Here is a 17,584-nt window from a genome sequence, read left to right as displayed (position 1 = left end):
AACGCCGGTTCAAATCTGTCATACATATTTGAACTTTTTTCTTTTCCTATGACCAGAAGACAATGATTTGCCCAGGCTGACCAGTACGTGACACCACTTCATTGACATAACCTTTAAACATTCTCGAGGACGGTCTCCTTGAACTCCCGCTCAACCTTCTGGCCCTTGTCATCAGTGGCAGACTCTCCGTGCAGAGACAGGAGAGCACCGAGGTCGAACTTGGGAGACTTCAGGAGCTTAACCTTGCGAATGTGGACCTGTAGACATGTGTGTTAGCAATCCGTACGTATGCCACTCTCCAGGTTTTGTGGGGGGAAAAACGAACATTCTGCAGGGGGTAGATGCCCTGGGTGGACTTCTCGATCTCACGTCCAATAACCTCGGGGATGAGCTTGTGGGTGAGCTGAGACAGAGTGCAGGTGGAAGCCTCGCGCTGAATGATCTCGGTCATCTTCTTGCGAATGGCACGGATCTGGGACGAAGCGGCGTAGGTGGTCTTCTTGATCTGGTTGGGGCGTCTCTTGGTGAAGGCAATGGCGAACAGGCGGAGGAGGTAGTCGTCAGTAGTCTTCACGGTGATGTTGGCCTCAATCAGAGTCTGCCACTTGCGGACAAGAGAACGGAGCTTGTCGGTGGTGAAGTCGAGACCGTGGAAGTTGGTCAGGCAGTTCTTGCCCTGGATCTCGTCGACGCGGAGCTTGACCTTGCGGAAGGCGTGGTCCTCATCGTTCTGGAGGTCGGCGAGGGAGACCTCGAAGATACGGCCCTTGAGGGAGTCGTTGGCGTTCTTCAAACCGCTGGTGCGGTTGACCAGAGTCTTGCCGACACTGATAATTCCGTTAGCCAATCCAACTCTAAATTCGCCATGTTCGATTCGGGTGGTGTGCATACTCGCGAGTCTGGAAGGTGGAAGGAGCCTGTCGACACGATTAGCATTGCGTACGGGACGGTGGAAGGAATAGAACGAACCTTCACAGAGTACTCGTCCTTGCGAGTGAAGGGGTCGACTGTGCGCTTCTTGATACCCTTCTTACCCTTAGATAGGCGCTTGTTCCTGAACGATGAGGATTAGCCGTGTTCGTGAATTGAATGGATGTCGTAGATGCGGAAGTAATTCGATAAATTGAAAGCAGGAAAAGGATGGAGAGTAGGGCGCTTACTTTCCAACAGCCATGATTGCGAGTTATCTGTGTGTTGTTGGAGGACAGACAAAGGTATCGCACCGCGCGCTCAGAGGGTTTCGACACTCGACTGGGAGGGTTGAAAACCCACAGAAAACTCGGCTAAGCGAGGCGCGGGCCCTAGCTGATTATGTCATGAACCATCGTCATGTGATCGAACATTAAAAAAAAGGTTCCACTGTATTGTCATTATGTAATCACATTATGTCATCATCGTGAGTCGGGCCATTGCATTGCAGTACAGTAACATTCATACTTGTCAGATCACTTTGCGTTGTATTATTACAAGAATGTACTCCGTAGATCGTTGGCTGTTACAATAGGCCCTACGCGCTAAAACTGTTCGTTTTAAATGCTATACACTCTACATGTGTATACATACTTGTATGCCTATGTATCAGATTGGTTTTATGCCATTTGCCAAAACCAATCCTCTTTCCTCCAATCCGCATCGAGTCCTCCAAAGTTTCGAATTAGCCAACATAGAAATTTCCATTCAACATTCTATTGTTTCATATAATGTAGATCACTTCGTGGAAATCGCCACTAACTGACATCACATATCGGAAGCTGGAGACTTATTGTTCCGACTCCAAACTAGGCAAGTCGCCTTGGCATCCATTCCGCGGGCCTACTCCCGCGCGAGTCAACGCTCCTCACTGCTTCAATTTTCCTCTCATCCCTTCTTTTATTATATTTCAACTTTGTCGCAAGTTAAGCCAATCATGGTACGTGCTATCGATTTCCCTTCCCTGACTGCCCTGACTCGCCCGACCGCCCCGACCGTGGATAGATGTTAATTTATACAGGGCAAGCGCAAGAAGTCAAGCTCCAAGCCCCAAGGGCCTAAGAAGGTAAACGATTCACAAGTCGCCAGGCTTTACACCCAGCACTGACTGTGAAATATAGAGGGAGCCTCTTGCTACCACATTCTCCTGTCTCTTTTGCAACCATGAGAACTCTGTGGTCGTCAAGCTAGACAAGAAGCTCGGCCTTGGCGATCTATCGTGCAAAGTTTGTGGTCAAAAGTTCCAGACTGGTATCAATTGTGAGTCGATAATTCACCCTAAGGCATCAGTCGTAACTGGTTTGACTAACACAATGCTTTAAAGATCTTTCTGCTCCCGTGGATGTGTATTCAGATTGGGTAGATGCATGTGATGCAGTTGCAAAGGATACTGCCAATCAGTATGATGCACCGGTTTCCAGCCACTTGGGACAAAGAGGGATCAGCAAGCAGGGCATATCAGGAGAGACTGGGCAGGACGATGGCTACGATGATGATGAATACTGATCATGGGATGACGGCGAACGGCGCATTAAGGCACGATATCAACAATAGTCGAGTTGTGAGATTCTTGTATGTACACGGTATTTGATATTCTTGCGGCATATTCTTGTTGCATATGTTTATCATATAGCCTAAACCCCAAGAAGCGTCTCACCCATCTAGACCTCTACCCCACTACCGGCCATCAAGTCAACTCTGAATAGGCGACTTGTATGGGAAGTGGAAGTGCCTTATGGCACCTGGAACAGACCAAGCAATGGATGGATAATGGAATACTGAATTTCTCAGAATTTCCAGGTGACCTTTTAACCATCAACGTGGTAGGAAACATGACTTTTTACATAGAGTAATATCTGTCGCCGAAATCTCCCAGGCCGGGGATAATATACCTATCAATCAGTCAGCACGTCAATCACAACATCCAAGGGGTACGATGTTCTCACTTCTTCTCATCCAATCCTTGATCAATGAAGGAGGTCACAACCCGAAGTTTAGGGAATCTCTCCGCAAACTCAGCAACGCCAGACGGACTGGCAATGAGGTTGAGGAATAGGATCCGGTGTTCAGGGACGCCTCTCTCGATCAGTGTCTCGACGGCCAATGTTGCGGAACCACCTAGGAAAAAAAATCAGCTGGGTGGCAAGGGGAATTGTACAACAAGCTCAGCTCACCAGTTGCAAACATGGGGTCGAGGAGAAGGACCCATCGATCGGCAATGTCAGTAGGGAGCTTATCATAAAACAGTTTGGGCATGCAGGTTTCCTCGTCCCGCTGGATGAGGATTTTCCCAATGCGAACAGATCGGCAGCAGTCGCGCAATCCTTGTTCCATGGCCTCGCCTGCACGCATGATCGACACACCACAGATCTTTCCTTCGAATTTGACACCGAGGTAGGACCGTCCAACGGGGGTAGTGATAGACTGCTCAACAACGGGAAGGTGGTTCAAGCCTTCCTCCACCAGCAATCGAATGATGCGGTTAGAATAGAAGATGAAATCGGCACGACAGGTTCTCTTATCTCTGATCATCCTATTTGTAGTACAGAACATGAGTCTAGGGTTACCTTCCATGCAAAAAATGGGTCCTCACGTCAAGAGAGCAATCAACTGGGGTGTTTGAGGTAGCACGTGCACATTCTCGTAGGAGACTTCCTTTGAGACTGTCGCAGTGGGCTTCTCGCCATCGGGCCGATACAAAGGACCAACGCCCTGTGCAGGAGAAGGACCGCTCTCGGTTTTGCTAGCCATGATTTTGTTGCGTCCAAAGATGTGTGTGTGCGTGTGTGTATGTGGGTCGTAGGACTAGAACAAAGAGAAAAAAGATTGGAATACGCAAGTTCACCTAAGACAAGTAGCTCAAAGTAGAAGGACAAGAGTCCAGAGAGGGGTATATAAGGACAGTGAGTTGTCTCAAAGCCAAGAGCGGGGAAGCAGAGGGTTTTCTTATCTTTTTTGCTATATCTGGAAGCTATACCGCAGTGGGTGATTCTGCCCCATCTCACCCCCCTCGGCCTCTTATCACCTGCATCATCTCCCCAATCAAACCTCCAGACCTCGGATGCGCTCAATTATTCTATTACGCGATCTTCTCAAAGGAAATTGCCTAGGTAATCAACGCGCCTCATTGCCAATCACCTAGGGGTCACTCCTTTGATGACTGCGCCACACCCTTTGGGCGTGTGTAAGCTTCATTGAACACGCAAGGACATGGCTGTTTCAAGAAACGACTACGTTTTACTCAATCCATTAACCCAATTGCCCCTCGCCATACCTTGATTGCCCTCTGAGAAACGTATTTCGCCATCGAATTCATCAAACAACGCGTGCGCATCTGGTTTCGCACGGTTTGTGAACCGAAGATGGAGAACTCACACCCTCGCAATCGACGACTCGTAACCTACAGCTCTGCTGCCAAAAGCCAACCCCCGTTGAGTAACGAAAAGCCGGTACGCTCATCTGCCGCTAAAACAGCTCCTAAAGATATGCCTTTGCCCAAGTCGTCACGTCTCTCACGGCCCTTCCACACCAGGTTACAGCGCGACAAGAATGGAGATAAGCAACCGTCTGGATCGGAAAAAATGACCACGACGCAAGGTCTTACGCAATCAAAACCTATCATGGAACCTAATGTGTATGACTTGCCCTCTTCGGACGATGAACATATGTCTATGGTTCAGAGAAAGCGAAGACGATATAGCCCCGATGGAAACAAAGCCGTTCCTGTGACTAAACCATCCGTGAAGCCAAGTGAGACAGAAATGAGAGATCGTAAGGTGTCACCACAAATGGAGAAGAGGGTTCCCAATAGTCGGTGGCCATTAGCCAAAAAGCCAGAAGCCGATCTGCAGACAAGCCCCGCGGGGTCAACGTCGTATTCAAGGGCTAGGAGGTCTGTGCGGAACCAGACCAAGGTATCTACTCTCGAGAATGAAATGGAAATTTCAACCGAAGAGAGCTTCGGGGACGGAGAGTCCGTGCGAAAGAGCTCACCGAACGTCAACCAGGGCTATGCCACTAAAGCGAACACCACCCCTGGTCGAAGGAGACTGATTGATTCGCTCGGGATCACGGAACACACGGTTGAAACATCTCCAGCGGTTGAAACATCACCGGAGAGTCCCTCTAGTAGCCAGCCGTCCCGAGATCCAGCCCCCGTTAACCGAGCTTCGCCAAGTGCAGCTGTGAATGAGTGTCCTGCCGAAAGCCAAATTCAAGGATCTCCTGCCTCGGTGCCATCTCATCTACGAGGTTCCCGTGTCACCTATGCCCGCCAGCGTTCTTTTTTGGATGACATGCTTATGTCAGAGGACCTTTCGATGCACGATGCTCCCTCTGGCCCAAAGCACCGCTCCCAGTCTGTCCAACGTCAGTTGAATTACGAGGCTACTTCCAGTGCCCGTTTAATCGTGCCAATTGAGGATACCAATGAGGATGGATCTGTCCGAAGTATTCATGAGCTCAGACAAGCTGGGGGAAACGCTCGTTACCGAGGCGCCGTCGAATCTATCTTTGAGGATATCGAAGATCCGCAAAACTCAATGACGGGTCGATGCAATGCAATTCTCCAACTGTGTGGTAAACTTCTGGATACTGGTCTCAGACGGCGGTTTGTCGAGTGCAATTTTGACAAAAGGCTTGTGGATTGTCTATCTATGGATCTTCAGGTGGTCCCCACTATTCTGGCTTTCTGTGCCTACGCACTGGGATCATCGGATGGGCACATGTCTTATGTTCTTGCAACTTCCGCATGGCCTAAACTCCTGAGTGCATCGCCTGCCTTATTGGGCATGCAAGACGATATTCTAGTGACCGCAAGAGCTAAAGCCAGCGGCCTTCCTCGGCACTTGCAAAATACAATCCAGAGCACTATTCCACAGATATCCGCTGTGCTGTTTCCCGATACCGCATCGTCGAAACTGTCCCCATGCACTCTGGCGTTGTATTGCCTGAGGTCGACGATTTCCACGATGCAAACCAAGGGAAAGAACCCTCGTCTCTCCACATCCCTTCTGAAACCTTTGGTTCAAGTGCTCGTGTCCGAAAGCCATCGTTGTGTTTCATTGGAAAAATTACACCCGGAGAGCCCTCAAATACTGTGCATGGGCTTTTCAATCTTGGAAGCTTCTACTGCATTGGCTGAATCGCTCACAAAAGAGCAATGGGATATTCTAGGCCCGCTCTCTGAACTTCATAGCCTGCTCTCCTTGGAGTCAGGCACTGTCAGCCAAATACAACCCCTTTACATTCGACTTATCTTGAATGTGACCAACAGCAACCCCTCCTTCTGTGATAGATTTGCAAACTCGGAGATGGTTGGGGGGCTAGTCCGGATTGTCTCTGCGAACTTTGGTGACTTGACCGAAGATGCGCTTGGACAAGCGAATAATTCTCTGGACAGCGTGATATTGGCGCTCGGCGCACTTATCAATCTTACTGAACAGAGTGAAGCATCAAGAACGATTTTTCTTCGCTCTGCTGGTTCCTCGAAGCCTTACCTTGATCAATTGTTGCATTTATTCATGACTCATGTCGATTCCATCTCCACGGTAAGCTTTTGATATTTGTTTCCCATTTTGCCGACGCATTGGACTAACTGGGTCTGCTTAGGCTCATTCGGTCTTGGAAGTACACCACAATGTTGCCGTGGGATATCTGGCCGTCCTGTTACTTACACTCAATTTGGATCCTGAGACTCGATCCAAAATCAAGAGCTCACTCGCTCCTAATGGATTCGCAGTGGTGATATCTACCGTTGATGAATTCCTGCAATACCATCAGAAGATTGAACAAGAAACCTCCACATTCCCAACCCAGGGACAACCGGCGAGTGGTTTCTTATCCAGATTACAAGAACTTGTCACTCGGATTCGGTTGGCAGAGCAATGAGGAGCGTCTATCCATGTTTTGCTTGAAGGCAGATAAGTGCGCGCTTGGTCTTCTTCTACCGGCATTTCTTCAGATTCGATGACGTGGATTTATTGGTCTGCTGGCAGCTTTTGATACCCCTTCCATCATCACTTTTAATTGAACCATTTACGTTGAAATGTCCCACATTCATATCCACCTGGGCAGATGTCCATCATTGAGATCGTCGTAAGATAATGACCTCAGGTCAAACCAGACCTCAATGTTCAAAAAAAAAGTAGGATTCAGTAGTTTTTCTAATACAGTAATTTTATAAAGAATATCAAATCGATGGTCATAGACCCTGTGGACCTACACGTAGGCAATTATTTATAGAGCGCTCAGCCCTGCCTAGGTGGAGTTGGAGAAACTGCCGTTTGCATTGTTTGCAGGTCACAAGGAGTTGGAGCTCCGCATGCTTCGAGGGATTTGCCACCCCCCGGCGACCTCGTTTCTGAACATGTGTCTCTGAATATCTCATTGATCCAGTTCCATCAATCAAAAGATACTGTCTATCTGACTTTATCATCATCAATATCTCTCATTCACATTGGTGGTCTAGCTGAATCTTACCGCACCACACAAGATGCCTTCCGCGCCTAAGCAGAGAAAGATCGCAATCGTTGGCAGTCGCTCCGTGGGTAAGAAAGAGCACCTTTTTCATAACCCAAATCTCTGTATTGCGAAGAGCTAACAATTATCTTGAATAGGAAAATCTTCCCTTACGGTTCGCTTTGTCGAGCACCATTTCGTGGAAAGCTACTACCCTACAATTGAGAACACATTCAGCCGGATTATCAAGCACAATGGCCAGGACTATGCCACTGAGATCGTCGACACTGCGGGGCAGGTAGGTGATCCCTGTGCGAGATTACCGGCTGTTTACTGAGACATTCATTCTACAGGACGAGTATAGTATCTTGAACTCCAAGCATTTCATTGGAATTCATGGATATATCATCGTCTATTCAGTGGCATCGCGCCAGTCATTTGACATGGTCCGGGTGATTCGTGACAAAATCCTGAACCACCTCGTCAGTCACTGCCGTTCTCATAACCAGTACTCACGAACCAGCATCTAATATTTTCTATTTCCTCTAGGGAGCGGATGATGTACCTCTTGTCATAGTAGGAAACAAGAGTGATCTCAAGCCCGATCACCGCCAAGTCACCCTCGAAGACGGATGGCAGTTAGCGGAGGAGCTCCACTGTGCTTTCACCGAGGCTAGCGCCTTCCTTGATTTCAATGTCTCGAAGGCCTTTGACCTCATGATCGGAGAGGTTGAGAAGTCCCAAAACCCCTCCCAACCAACCGGCGACAACAAGTGCGCTGTGATGTAATACGGGAGCCTTCTACCGGAACGCGTGTGTCTCTCTCCCGGGGATGGTAAGCGAAGCCATCTCTGGATCTCTGGATCCATGAGTCAAGAAACGTGGAGATCTCTTTCATCGGAGCTGACAACACTATATCTTGCTCTTTTGATGTCCACCCAATTCAGATCTACGGATATCTTGTTTGCTAACTCGATTATTGACTTAGAGATCATCAACGCCAATTTGATAACAAGCTTGATGGCTTCTTCTCGAGGCCTTCCTCTTCTCTTTGGCCCTATTTCTATTGCGTCTTTCTGAACCACCGGGGTTATTGCATGAATAATGAGTTTTAGGGTCGAATTATGGAACATGGATCGGTACCATGCATAGAGTAATGAATCTCAATTGAAACAGGCTTCTCGAAGTAATCAAAGTGTTAAATCTCTTGATCTATAGAACCATCCGTGGCCATAACTAGCCTGTTCGGAAGTAAACCGGGGAAGCGCCTTATCGATTAAGTAATGCGACCCCTTGAGGCCCAAGTGCGTGGAGGCACGCACTTTGATTTTCCTCGTTTTTACCCCTCCACAATTTGAGTCACCCCTCTACCACTTAGACTCCCCTGAACCTTTGAACTCCAATCGTCAATATGCTGGACCTCGCCGACTTTGTCACTGAGCGCGGTGGTGATATCAAGAAGATCAAGGAGAGCCAGCAGAAGCGATTTGCTCCAGAGGAGACCGTTGATGAAGTTGTCGCGCTCTATGAAGAGGCACGACGCGGTATGATTTCTATTTTCTTTTAAAGGCTAGCGAAATCTTACTGACAGGTACAGCCCGATATGAGGTCACACAGTTCGGTTCTCAAATCAATGGAGTCCAGAAGGCAATTGGAATGAAGAAGAAGGTAGGCATTTTCTAGCTAGTCTAGAGTATGGGGAGATGCTTATGCGTTCTCAGAACAAGGAAGACGCAACCGAATTGCTCGCACAAAAGGCAGAGCTCGAGACTAAGAAGAAGGAGCTTGAGGAAACTGCTGTCGCCAAGGAGCTTCAACGCGACCGAAAGATTCGCACGATTGGAAATTACGTCCACGAATCCGTGCCCGTGAGCAACGATGAGGTATGGGCTATCAAGTCGCCTGGGAATTGAATGCGCTGTGAGACTAACAAGTCTATTTCTGGCTACAGGCAGACAACCAGCTGATCAAAACATGGACCCCCGAGAACGCCGAAATGCAGAAGCCAGGTTGCCTCTCCCACCACGAAGTGTTGACTCGTCTCGATGGATATGACCCAGAGCGTGGTGTCAAGATTGTTGGTCACCGTGGATACTGCTTGACTGGATACGGTCTTTTCCTCAACTTGGCTTTGGTCAACTATGGTCTGGAGTTCCTCTTCAACAAGGGCTACACGCCCAATCAGCCCCCTCAATTCATGCTCAAGGATCTCATGGCGAAGACTGCGCAGCTCGAGCAATTCGACGAAGAGTTGTATAAGGTTACCGAGAGCGAGGATAAGTCGACCGATAAGTACCTCATTGCTACCTCCGAACAACCATTGTCTGCCCTGCACGACAGCGAGTGGCTCCAGGACAAGGAACTGCCCATTAAGTAAGCCACTCATCTCGCCCAGGACTAAGCCCTTTTGCTGATAAGAGAAACAGGTATGCCGGTTACAGCACATGCTACCGCAAGGAGGCTGGATCTCACGGCAAAGATGCCTGGGGCATCTTCCGTGTTCACCAATTCGAAAAGGTTAGCATAGATCCGAATGCCCTGGATTTTCGTGTTCTAACCCCATGCAGATTGAGCAGTTCGTTCTTACTAAGCCCGAGGATTCATGGCAAGCCTTTGAGGACATGATCAGCACTTCCGAAGAATTCTACCAGTCCCTAAAACTCCCTTACAACATTGTCGCCATTGTCTCCGGCGCCTTGAACAACGCAGCATCCAAGAAGTACGACTTGGAGGCCTGGTTCCCCTTCCAGCAGGAGTACAAGGAGCTCGTCTCTTGCTCCAACTGTACCGACTACCAGTCCCGAGCTCTGGAGATCCGGTACGGCGTGAAGAAGACCACCGATCTGAAGAAGACTTATGTCCATGCGCTGAACTCCACCCTGTGCGCAACGGAGCGTACCCTCTGCTGTGTGCTTGAGAACTACCAGAAAGAAGATGTAAGTGTCAAAAGGTCACCGGTGAATCTGACAGTAGCTAACTATCATTTAGGGTATCGTGGTCCCAGAGGTCCTGCGGAAATACATTCCCGGTGCTCCTGAGTTCCTTCCTTACACCAAGGAGCTTCCCAAGGATAGCACATCTACCAAGGTCAAGGGGAAGGCCAGCAAGGGCACCGATGATGCCACCAAAAAGATGCAAGGTCTTCAGGTTTAAGGAGATATCCCACGTTGTACCTTGAGATACAAATTACATATTACGATGGTTTAGTTCATGATTTACAGGCATACGTACACAGGAATAGTCGGCCCTGCATCCTGCCTCTGTCCTTGACGACGTAGGGCTTTGATAATCTGATCTATTTGACTAAGGATGCATATATTAGGGATTTTTTATTTAAGAAGACTCCAGAAGAATCCCTACAACATAGTTGATGTAACAAAGACATTCAAAAAGACATCCCTAAGATCATATTAACCTAAATGAATCAAATATAAAAAGCTCTCTAGACTGTATGTTTTCTGGAAGGAAGGCATCAACTAAGTCCCCTGATCCAAACTTCTCCTCTTGAAGCTAACGCAAATTCAATCCTCATTCCTCCATGGAAGTCAAAGCTCAAAGCTCAAAACACTCTTATTCTGAATTAGATAGCCAAAGCAGCAACTAGCAAACAAGCCAATATATCAACACAGGAGTTCACAAATACCGAGCAATTGTAGGACTTGGCTCCAAACTGTAAGCAATTTTCAACACTCGAATCACTTGGAACCTCTTTCCAACCGCCAAGGGAATGCCTTTTTCCAATACCACACTATTTATCCCATCGCTGTCAGCTTTCCAAGCCCAAATATACCCGGCTTAGAGAAATAGGCCTCTGTCATTGTTAAAAGATGGGAGGGATTTTCGCTGTTCAAGCCATTCTCCAAATTGTCTGTCGCTATATTCATTTCCTCCTCAGTTACTGGATGACTGACCACCAGTAAATTCACAGCACCAACACTCAGTCGTACAGTGCCCGATACCCCTACCCTTAGCTAGACAGCGCTTTTCGCAACAGCCACAGCTTCGACCACAGCAGCCACCCCTCCTCATACAATCCTAAATAAGTTCTTTTCGAAGATACCAAGCAGGGTTCTGTCGGATCTCATCATATATCTTTCTCAACGGCCATTGGGGAAGCATACCTTCCGTATTGTATAAGGCCTGTGTTATGTTCCACGTAGCCTCTTTGACCTCCTCGAGGTTGCTCTCATATTCTTTAATTTCGTCCTTGGTGGGATCTTTTAGTGATCTAAAGTCCTTTTCTAACCGTTCATGAGATTGTCTGGTTACCCTGAAAGATATTCGAGTTGTATGATCTCCGCAAAGAGCCTCGAAGGTATTTGAAGACCCCCGCCGTACTCAAAGAGACGCCTGTTCTTGTCTTGGTAATTCTGAACAGGTTGTGAGTTACATCTAGGTAAACTCGTGAGTTGATTTTCAATCTACCGGTAAATACTACATCATCTTTCGCTGCCCTTGCCTAAAGCAGATAAGCTCATGCGATAAACATGTGATCTGCATGTGATTAGTCAGAACTTTGAATTAACTAAAAAAAGGAAAAAAAAGTCTTTGCCCCGCGGTGCCCCTCCATAGAATACAGAGAGAACAGAGAGAATATATACATAATACTATATCTCAACATCTATTTAATTATATAAATAGAATCAATTGATAGTAATAGCTATATGAAGTCAGTGTAGGTATGTAGTGCAAATGAGAAATCCCCGAAACCAAAAAAATCATCAAGTCCGATTCCGGAGACCTTGGAGGCTTACTTAATTTCTATTAAGAGTCATCCCATATGAATCATATCTAAGCACCCCATCCTCCTCTTCCCTGATTCTTTCTCTTCAATCTGCTACAATCTGCTACACTTCAATCATGTCAATCGCAAGAGATATCCGTCCTCGTCAGGACGATTCCTTCCTCGCTACCTCCCCCAACGCCTCCTTCCACTCCCCATCCAGCCACAGCTCTGTCCTGAACCGTACAATTCCAGTCAATGCTAAGCCTCTGAAGCCATTCGCCACAGAAGATATCAAGGTCCTGCTCTTGGAGAATGTCAATCAAACCGGCCGTGATATCCTGTCCCAGCAAGGCTACCAGGTGGAATTCCTGAAGTCTTCACTCTCAGAGGATCAGCTCATTGAGAAGATTCGGTGAGTCGCAATCTAACTCTCTATCAGTGACTCACTTGACTCATGAATTCTGTCGCCTTTCAGGGATGTCCACGTCATTGGTATTCGCTCCAAGACAAAGCTCACCGCACGAGTCTTGAAGGAAGCAAAGAACCTTATCGTCATCGGTTGCTTCTGTATCGGTACCAACCAGGTCGACCTCCAATATGCCGCCGACCAGGGTATTGCTGTCTTCAACTCCCCTTTCAGCAACTCTCGCAGTGTTGCCGAGTTGGTCATTGGTGAGATGGTCATGCTTGCACGTCAATTGGGCGACCGCTCCAACGAGATGCATGCTGGTACCTGGAACAAAGTGAGCAACGGTTGCTGGGAGATTCGAGGAAAGACCATCGGTATGTGGCATTCTTACAACCATTCTGTTGTTGGGCTGTTTAGCTGACCTCTCAGGTATCATTGGATACGGTCACATTGGTGCCCAGCTGTCCGTATTGGCTGAGGCAATGGGCATGTCAGTCATCTACTACGATGTTCTCAACATAATGTCACTGGGTACTGCTCGCCAGGTGAAGACCTTGGATGATCTCTTGGCCGAGGCTGATTTCATTACCTGCCACGTCCCCGAGATTGCCGAGACCAAGGGCATGATTGGACAGCCGCAGTTCGAGAAGATGAAGAAGGGAAGCTACTTGATCAACGCCAGCCGAGGAACCGTTGTGGATATCCCCGCACTGATCGATGCCATGCGCAGCGGTAAGGTTGCTGGTGCCGCTCTGGATGTCTATCCCAATGAGCCCGCCGGAAACGGTGACTACTTTAACAGCGAGCTGAACCCATGGGGAGCTGACCTGCGCTCGCTCAAAAACCTTATCCTGACCCCTCATATCGGAGGAAGTACCGAAGAGGCGCAGAAGGCTATTGGTGTCGAGGTTGCCCAGGCTCTTGTCCGATATGCTAACGAGGGTTCGACCCTTGGTGCTGTCAACTTGCCCGAGGTTTTCCTCCGTTCCTTGACAATGGATGAGCCTGACCACGCTCGTGTAAGTTTTCTCGCGCAGTCAGTCGGGTTTGCAATGATACTGATTTGGCCTAGGTGATCTACATCCACAAGAACATTCCTGGAGTGTTGAGAAAAGGTAGAGTATATTTGATTCGAATGCTGTGATCTTTTTAACTAACAATGCCACAGTCAACGAGATTATTGGTGACCACAACGTCGACAAGCAGATGACTGACAGCAGAGGCGATGTAGGTTTATCCGTGTTTCTCATACAAAAACCCCCGCAGAAACTTACTATTAATAGGTTGCCTACCTGATGGCCGATATCAGCAATGTGGACGCTGCTACCATCAAGGATTTGTATACCAGACTCGAGAGCCTTCCTTGTAAGACTATATCCTTTCTCTTTCGCATGAACTTAAAGCTAACACCACTTCAGCTCGCATCGTGACCCGCGTGTTGTACTAAACAACCGATTCAAAAACAAGCTAGCCTCCGGGCTATAATGCTTTAATCAACTTAAGACTGATGAACCCTATAGGGGCTCAATCTCAATTGCATGGGACACTCTCAACGAGGCCCTGGGATACTACAAGGTTGCAATTGCCAACTCCTTAGTATACCGAGTTGGATACGACTGATGTAAAAGCGGTTTAGTGTATATTTTGTGATTACCACGCACCATCTACTAGAGAAAAAGCTATGACATGAATGTTTTCATTTTCATTTTCATTTCCATTTCCATTTTCATCTGCCATCTGACTGGCTCAGTAAAATACATTAAGTGAAAACTCGCTGGATATCATGACCCTAGCCTCGACTCCCATCTCTGAAGCCGGGACTGCGGCTCCTTCTTCGGGATGGAGGATCTCGGCGGTAATCACGTCGACCTGTCGAGCGCCAATCGGCGTTTGAATGCGAGCCATGCTCACCAGAGTCTCGAGAGCGATCGTTGCCGCGGTCGCCGCGCTCACCGCGGTCACTGCCACGGTCACGGTCACTGTTGCTGTAATTAGGAACGTAAGAGTCCAGGTTCCCTGGTCTGGGTCCTGGGCGCCCTTGTCCGGATTGATTTCGGCGATCGTCTCTCCCATCAGGTCTGTTGGACTGCGGTACTTCCCACGGCGGGCGGGTTGGTACGGGAGGACGCGGGGGTAATCCGATATCTCGTTGTGTAGGTGGGAAAGGCCCGCGGCGTTGCGGGTTTCCGTGGGGTGGGTGGTGTCCATGGTTTCCTGGCACATTTGGTCTGCCTCCACGAGGGGCGCCGGGGACGCGGCCATGTCGGGAGTCTGCTCCGCGGGAACCAGAGCTTGGCCAAGCACCGTTGCTTGAGTCGGAAACGGGTGGGGGAACTGGGGGCATTGGCACGCGCTGGCTGCGGAACTTCTTTCGGTCGAGTTCGTGGGAATCTGCGAATTGGGGGATTTCGCCGGGTCGTGCTGGGAGTGGGGGCGTGGTGAAGTATGGGTGCTTCAATGCATCCATGGCGTTGATGCGTTTCCGCCAGTCTAGTTTGAGGAATTCGCTTAATAGAGAAATAGCGGCCGGGTTTAGGCTGTTGCACGGTTAGATAGGGGCCTAAATCTTCCGAGAAAAAGTAACATACTCCTTGAAGACTCCGTGGAGGTTCCCACGTTTGTAGGCGAAGTTTTTCACACCCTCACAACCCGGGAGTTGACTCCATCCGGGCATGTTCTCCTCGGTGGGAGTGCCCACAAGATTGAATATCAGTTCTGCTTGGTTAAGATCGCTGTTTCCAGCAAGGATGGGCTTGCCCTTGAACATCTCGCCAAAGACACAGCTATAGGATATTAGTAAATGATAAGCCTGGCTAACAGGGATGGAAAGCTTACCCAACTCCCCACAAGTCGATAGCCGTAGTGTATTTCCGCAGCTGTAGCAACAACTCCGGAGGACGGTACCATCTCGTGACAACAAGTGCAGTGTATTCTCTTTTGGAATCTCCACCTCCTTTTCCAGGTAGTGGAGGGGCATCATCGTAGGGCCGAGCAAGACCAAAATCAGCGATTTGGAGAATTCCCCCATTGCTAATTAGCAGGTTCGCCGCTATTTATTCTGTTAGCTCGAAATCATGGTATACCAGCATTCAACACCCACCTTTCATATCACGATGTAGGATGCGGTTCTGTGAAATTGTTAGACAAATATTGCAAGGAAAGGTGTTTCAAGATGATCGTACTGCGTGCATGAACTTGAGCCCTTCGAGGAGTTGCATCAAGTAGCATTTGATCTGTGGTTCGGTGAATTGAACTGCCGGGTTTTCCAGGAGCCCGGACAGGTCATGTTCCATGTATGGAAATACCATGTACATGCTCGGCTTTTTCCGCCCTTCGCCTTTGCCTCGCTCGATTGACATCTCCTTGAGCTGCAAAATGTTTGGGTGGCAAAGTGCCTTCATGAGTTTGATCTCTCGGATGGCGGTAATAGGGAACTAGCCCAAATGTCAATATATAGCAAATAAAGAACAAAGGGCTTGTGAACTTACGCCTTCTTTCTCGTGATGCATGAGGATCTTTTTCAAGGCCACAATTTTGGTGTCCTTCTTAGACCTTGCTTTGTAGACCTCTCTATTAACCGGTCAGACGGTTTCTTGCAGTTATAACGCTGCCGAACTCACCCGAATGTTCCTTCTCCAAGCTTGTCAAGGAATTCATAATCACGGATGTGCGAACAACCAGGGAAACGGGCCTGGCCATTCTCGTACTTTTCCAGAGATTTAATCTCCATGCTGACTCGTCGCTTGAGCTGGTCGCCCACCCCGGTGGGGGAAGAAAGAGCTATCTGATGCTTGTGTCAAAATTATCGACCGTCGTCAAGCTCTGCGGTATGCTTTGGTTTGCTGTTGTGTTCAGGTACACGGAGGAGGGTTCGAGAAGTCTTCGGCGACAGATGATTGTGGGAAAGTGTCAAGATGAATCAGCGGGGACCTTGTCGGAGAGAACCACGCGCGTCGAGTGTGTTATAAGACAAGTCCATATCATAGTACAAAGCATGTGTGACGAGTTCGCATTGTTCAAAGCCCGCGCGTGGGGAGCTCGGCCACGCAGGAGGCTCAATATAAACCTGAGTAGGAACCAGCCCAGTCAAGGTATAGGTAAATAGGAGTCAGACGACTCTTCAATCACATATAAATATTGTTCTGCTGCTTGTCCTCGCGAACAATCCAAACACTGCGCTGCGGTGGAATTCGAGTGCCGTCACGGGTCACGTGCCACTAACCTCTCCGTTCCCCGTTGAACCACAGAACCCTCCGTCTTCAGATCCGATTCGAGATTGGCGTTCTGTGAACAAACAACAGCCATTTCCAGCACACAGTACGTCTTGCATGCACCTTTCTCTGTTCATGTGAATCTGTGGAAACTAATTTCTTTCCAATCTACACAGTCATGGCGGGCAACTCCTCCCACCCTATCCACATCCACCCGGTCCGACCGCTCTACCGCTTCACTGCGACTGCATTGGGCGCGAGCATGTGGTTCTTCGTAAGGATCGCCTCCTTTTGACATGGAGACCTCGTACTGACAGGACTTCTGCGCAGCTCATGTACCGGGCCAAGAAGGATGGTCCCGCTCTGTTGGGCTGGAAGCACCCTTGGGACCACTGATCCGAATACAATCGTCGATTTCATTTTTATTGCGCAACCGCTTTCGTCCCTCGGGGCAGCGGTGATAGTTGGGTCGCATTGCGTACTGTGTACTTGGACTGGGTAGAGAGGAACAGCGAGCCGGGTGTTACCGAGCGCATGTCAAAAGCCACAAGTTCACGATAGCTATTTACCAGCCGAATTGTATCATACCCTTTCTTTTCAATTTTCTGAAATGGTAAACTATGGCCTAAGTGATTGAGACGGAGCCTCATTAGATGGATGACTAGATCCAGACTATGACAATCTAAAGGTCTATAGTTATGTACAAGAATAGTCGGCCGCATTTGCGGCCTGTCATTGAAAAAGTCATGATCCAGTTGACCCGACGGTGGTCTTTCTTAGTTTTTCGAGAAGCTTTTTTGTATGGATATC

General features: G+C 48.5%; 9 protein-coding genes across 9 annotated transcripts; 6 read left to right on the top strand and 3 right to left on the bottom strand.

Annotated features, from left to right (window-relative positions):
• Window positions 1–113: 113 nt before the first annotated feature.
• rps1 (40S ribosomal protein eS1) lies at window positions 114–1,174 on the bottom strand (the record flags this gene model as incomplete). Its single annotated transcript, XM_057188276.1, has 5 exons — window positions 114–257; window positions 326–827; window positions 892–917; window positions 970–1,054; window positions 1,161–1,174. The coding sequence occupies 5 exons, from the start codon at window positions 1,172–1,174 to the stop codon at window positions 114–116; spliced, it is 771 nt and encodes a 256-aa protein (XP_057039979.1).
• A 579-nt stretch (window positions 1,175–1,753) lies between these two features.
• On the top strand, window positions 1,754–2,475 carry N7518_007348 (transcription elongation factor 1 family protein; the record flags this gene model as incomplete). The annotated part of the gene is made up of 4 exons (XM_057188275.1): window positions 1,754–1,909; window positions 1,991–2,035; window positions 2,091–2,229; window positions 2,294–2,475. Coding segments are annotated over 4 exons (522 nt in total), but the record flags the coding sequence as incomplete, so codon positions are not given.
• A 334-nt stretch (window positions 2,476–2,809) lies between these two features.
• Window positions 2,810–3,720, bottom strand: N7518_007347 (uracil phosphoribosyltransferase; the record flags this gene model as incomplete). Its single annotated transcript, XM_057188274.1, has 4 exons — window positions 2,810–2,861; window positions 2,916–3,087; window positions 3,144–3,502; window positions 3,563–3,720. 4 exons carry the CDS (start codon window positions 3,718–3,720, stop codon window positions 2,810–2,812), a joined length of 741 nt encoding a protein of 246 aa, XP_057039977.1.
• Window positions 3,721–4,331: 611 nt separating this feature from the next.
• Window positions 4,332–6,858, top strand: N7518_007346 (WAPL family protein; the record flags this gene model as incomplete). Its single annotated transcript, XM_057188273.1, has 2 exons — window positions 4,332–6,518; window positions 6,580–6,858. 2 exons carry the CDS (start codon window positions 4,332–4,334, stop codon window positions 6,856–6,858), a joined length of 2,466 nt encoding a protein of 821 aa, XP_057039976.1.
• Window positions 6,859–7,462: 604 nt separating this feature from the next.
• On the top strand, window positions 7,463–8,217 carry rhbA (Rheb family small GTPase rhbA; the record flags this gene model as incomplete). Its single annotated transcript, XM_057188272.1, has 4 exons — window positions 7,463–7,517; window positions 7,587–7,726; window positions 7,782–7,910; window positions 7,978–8,217. The coding sequence occupies 4 exons, from the start codon at window positions 7,463–7,465 to the stop codon at window positions 8,215–8,217; spliced, it is 564 nt and encodes a 187-aa protein (XP_057039975.1).
• Window positions 8,218–8,839: 622 nt separating this feature from the next.
• N7518_007344 (serine--tRNA ligase SES1) lies at window positions 8,840–10,581 on the top strand (the record flags this gene model as incomplete). Its single annotated transcript, XM_057188271.1, has 7 exons — window positions 8,840–8,972; window positions 9,026–9,096; window positions 9,150–9,311; window positions 9,380–9,801; window positions 9,855–9,945; window positions 9,996–10,364; window positions 10,417–10,581. The coding sequence occupies 7 exons, from the start codon at window positions 8,840–8,842 to the stop codon at window positions 10,579–10,581; spliced, it is 1,413 nt and encodes a 470-aa protein (XP_057039974.1).
• A 1,707-nt stretch (window positions 10,582–12,288) lies between these two features.
• N7518_007343 (D-3-phosphoglycerate dehydrogenase) lies at window positions 12,289–14,010 on the top strand (the record flags this gene model as incomplete). Its single annotated transcript, XM_057188270.1, has 7 exons — window positions 12,289–12,566; window positions 12,630–12,937; window positions 12,993–13,582; window positions 13,636–13,678; window positions 13,732–13,790; window positions 13,847–13,928; window positions 13,982–14,010. 7 exons carry the CDS (start codon window positions 12,289–12,291, stop codon window positions 14,008–14,010), a joined length of 1,389 nt encoding a protein of 462 aa, XP_057039973.1.
• A 299-nt stretch (window positions 14,011–14,309) lies between these two features.
• On the bottom strand, window positions 14,310–16,293 carry N7518_007342 (CDC2/CDK family serine/threonine-protein kinase; the record flags this gene model as incomplete). Its single annotated transcript, XM_057188269.1, is given in 8 exon segments — window positions 14,310–14,854; window positions 14,868–15,100; window positions 15,152–15,346; window positions 15,399–15,612; window positions 15,664–15,691; window positions 15,746–15,997; window positions 16,052–16,133; window positions 16,184–16,293. 8 exon segments carry the CDS (start codon window positions 16,291–16,293, stop codon window positions 14,310–14,312), a joined length of 1,659 nt encoding a protein of 552 aa, XP_057039972.1.
• A 535-nt stretch (window positions 16,294–16,828) lies between these two features.
• Window positions 16,829–17,209, top strand: N7518_007341 (uncharacterized protein). The gene is made up of 3 exons (XM_057188268.1): window positions 16,829–16,880; window positions 16,951–17,048; window positions 17,105–17,209. Exons 2-3 carry the CDS (start codon window positions 16,953–16,955, stop codon window positions 17,168–17,170), a joined length of 162 nt encoding a protein of 53 aa, XP_057039971.1. The 5' UTR covers window positions 16,829–16,880; window positions 16,951–16,952; the 3' UTR covers window positions 17,171–17,209.
• The last annotated feature ends 375 nt before the right edge of the window (window positions 17,210–17,584 follow it).

This window comes from Penicillium psychrosexuale, assembly GCF_028828465.1.
Source record: "Penicillium psychrosexuale strain IBT 29551 chromosome Unknown utg000004l, whole genome shotgun sequence".
In the NCBI taxonomy this organism is placed as follows: domain Eukaryota; kingdom Fungi; phylum Ascomycota; class Eurotiomycetes; order Eurotiales; family Aspergillaceae; genus Penicillium; species Penicillium psychrosexuale.
The sequence above is the reverse complement of the archived record's forward strand: the minus strand, read 5'-3'. Positions and strand labels throughout refer to the sequence as shown.

Coding starts and splice junctions, on each gene's coding strand:
- N7518_007341 (XM_057188268.1), top strand. CDS start 16,953: ATGGCGGGCAACTCCTCCCACCCTATCCACATCCACCCGGTCCGACCG. Junction 17,049..17,104: donor GCGCGAGCATGTGGTTCTTC/GTAAGGATCGCC, acceptor ACTTCTGCGCAG/CTCATGTACCGGGCCAAGAA.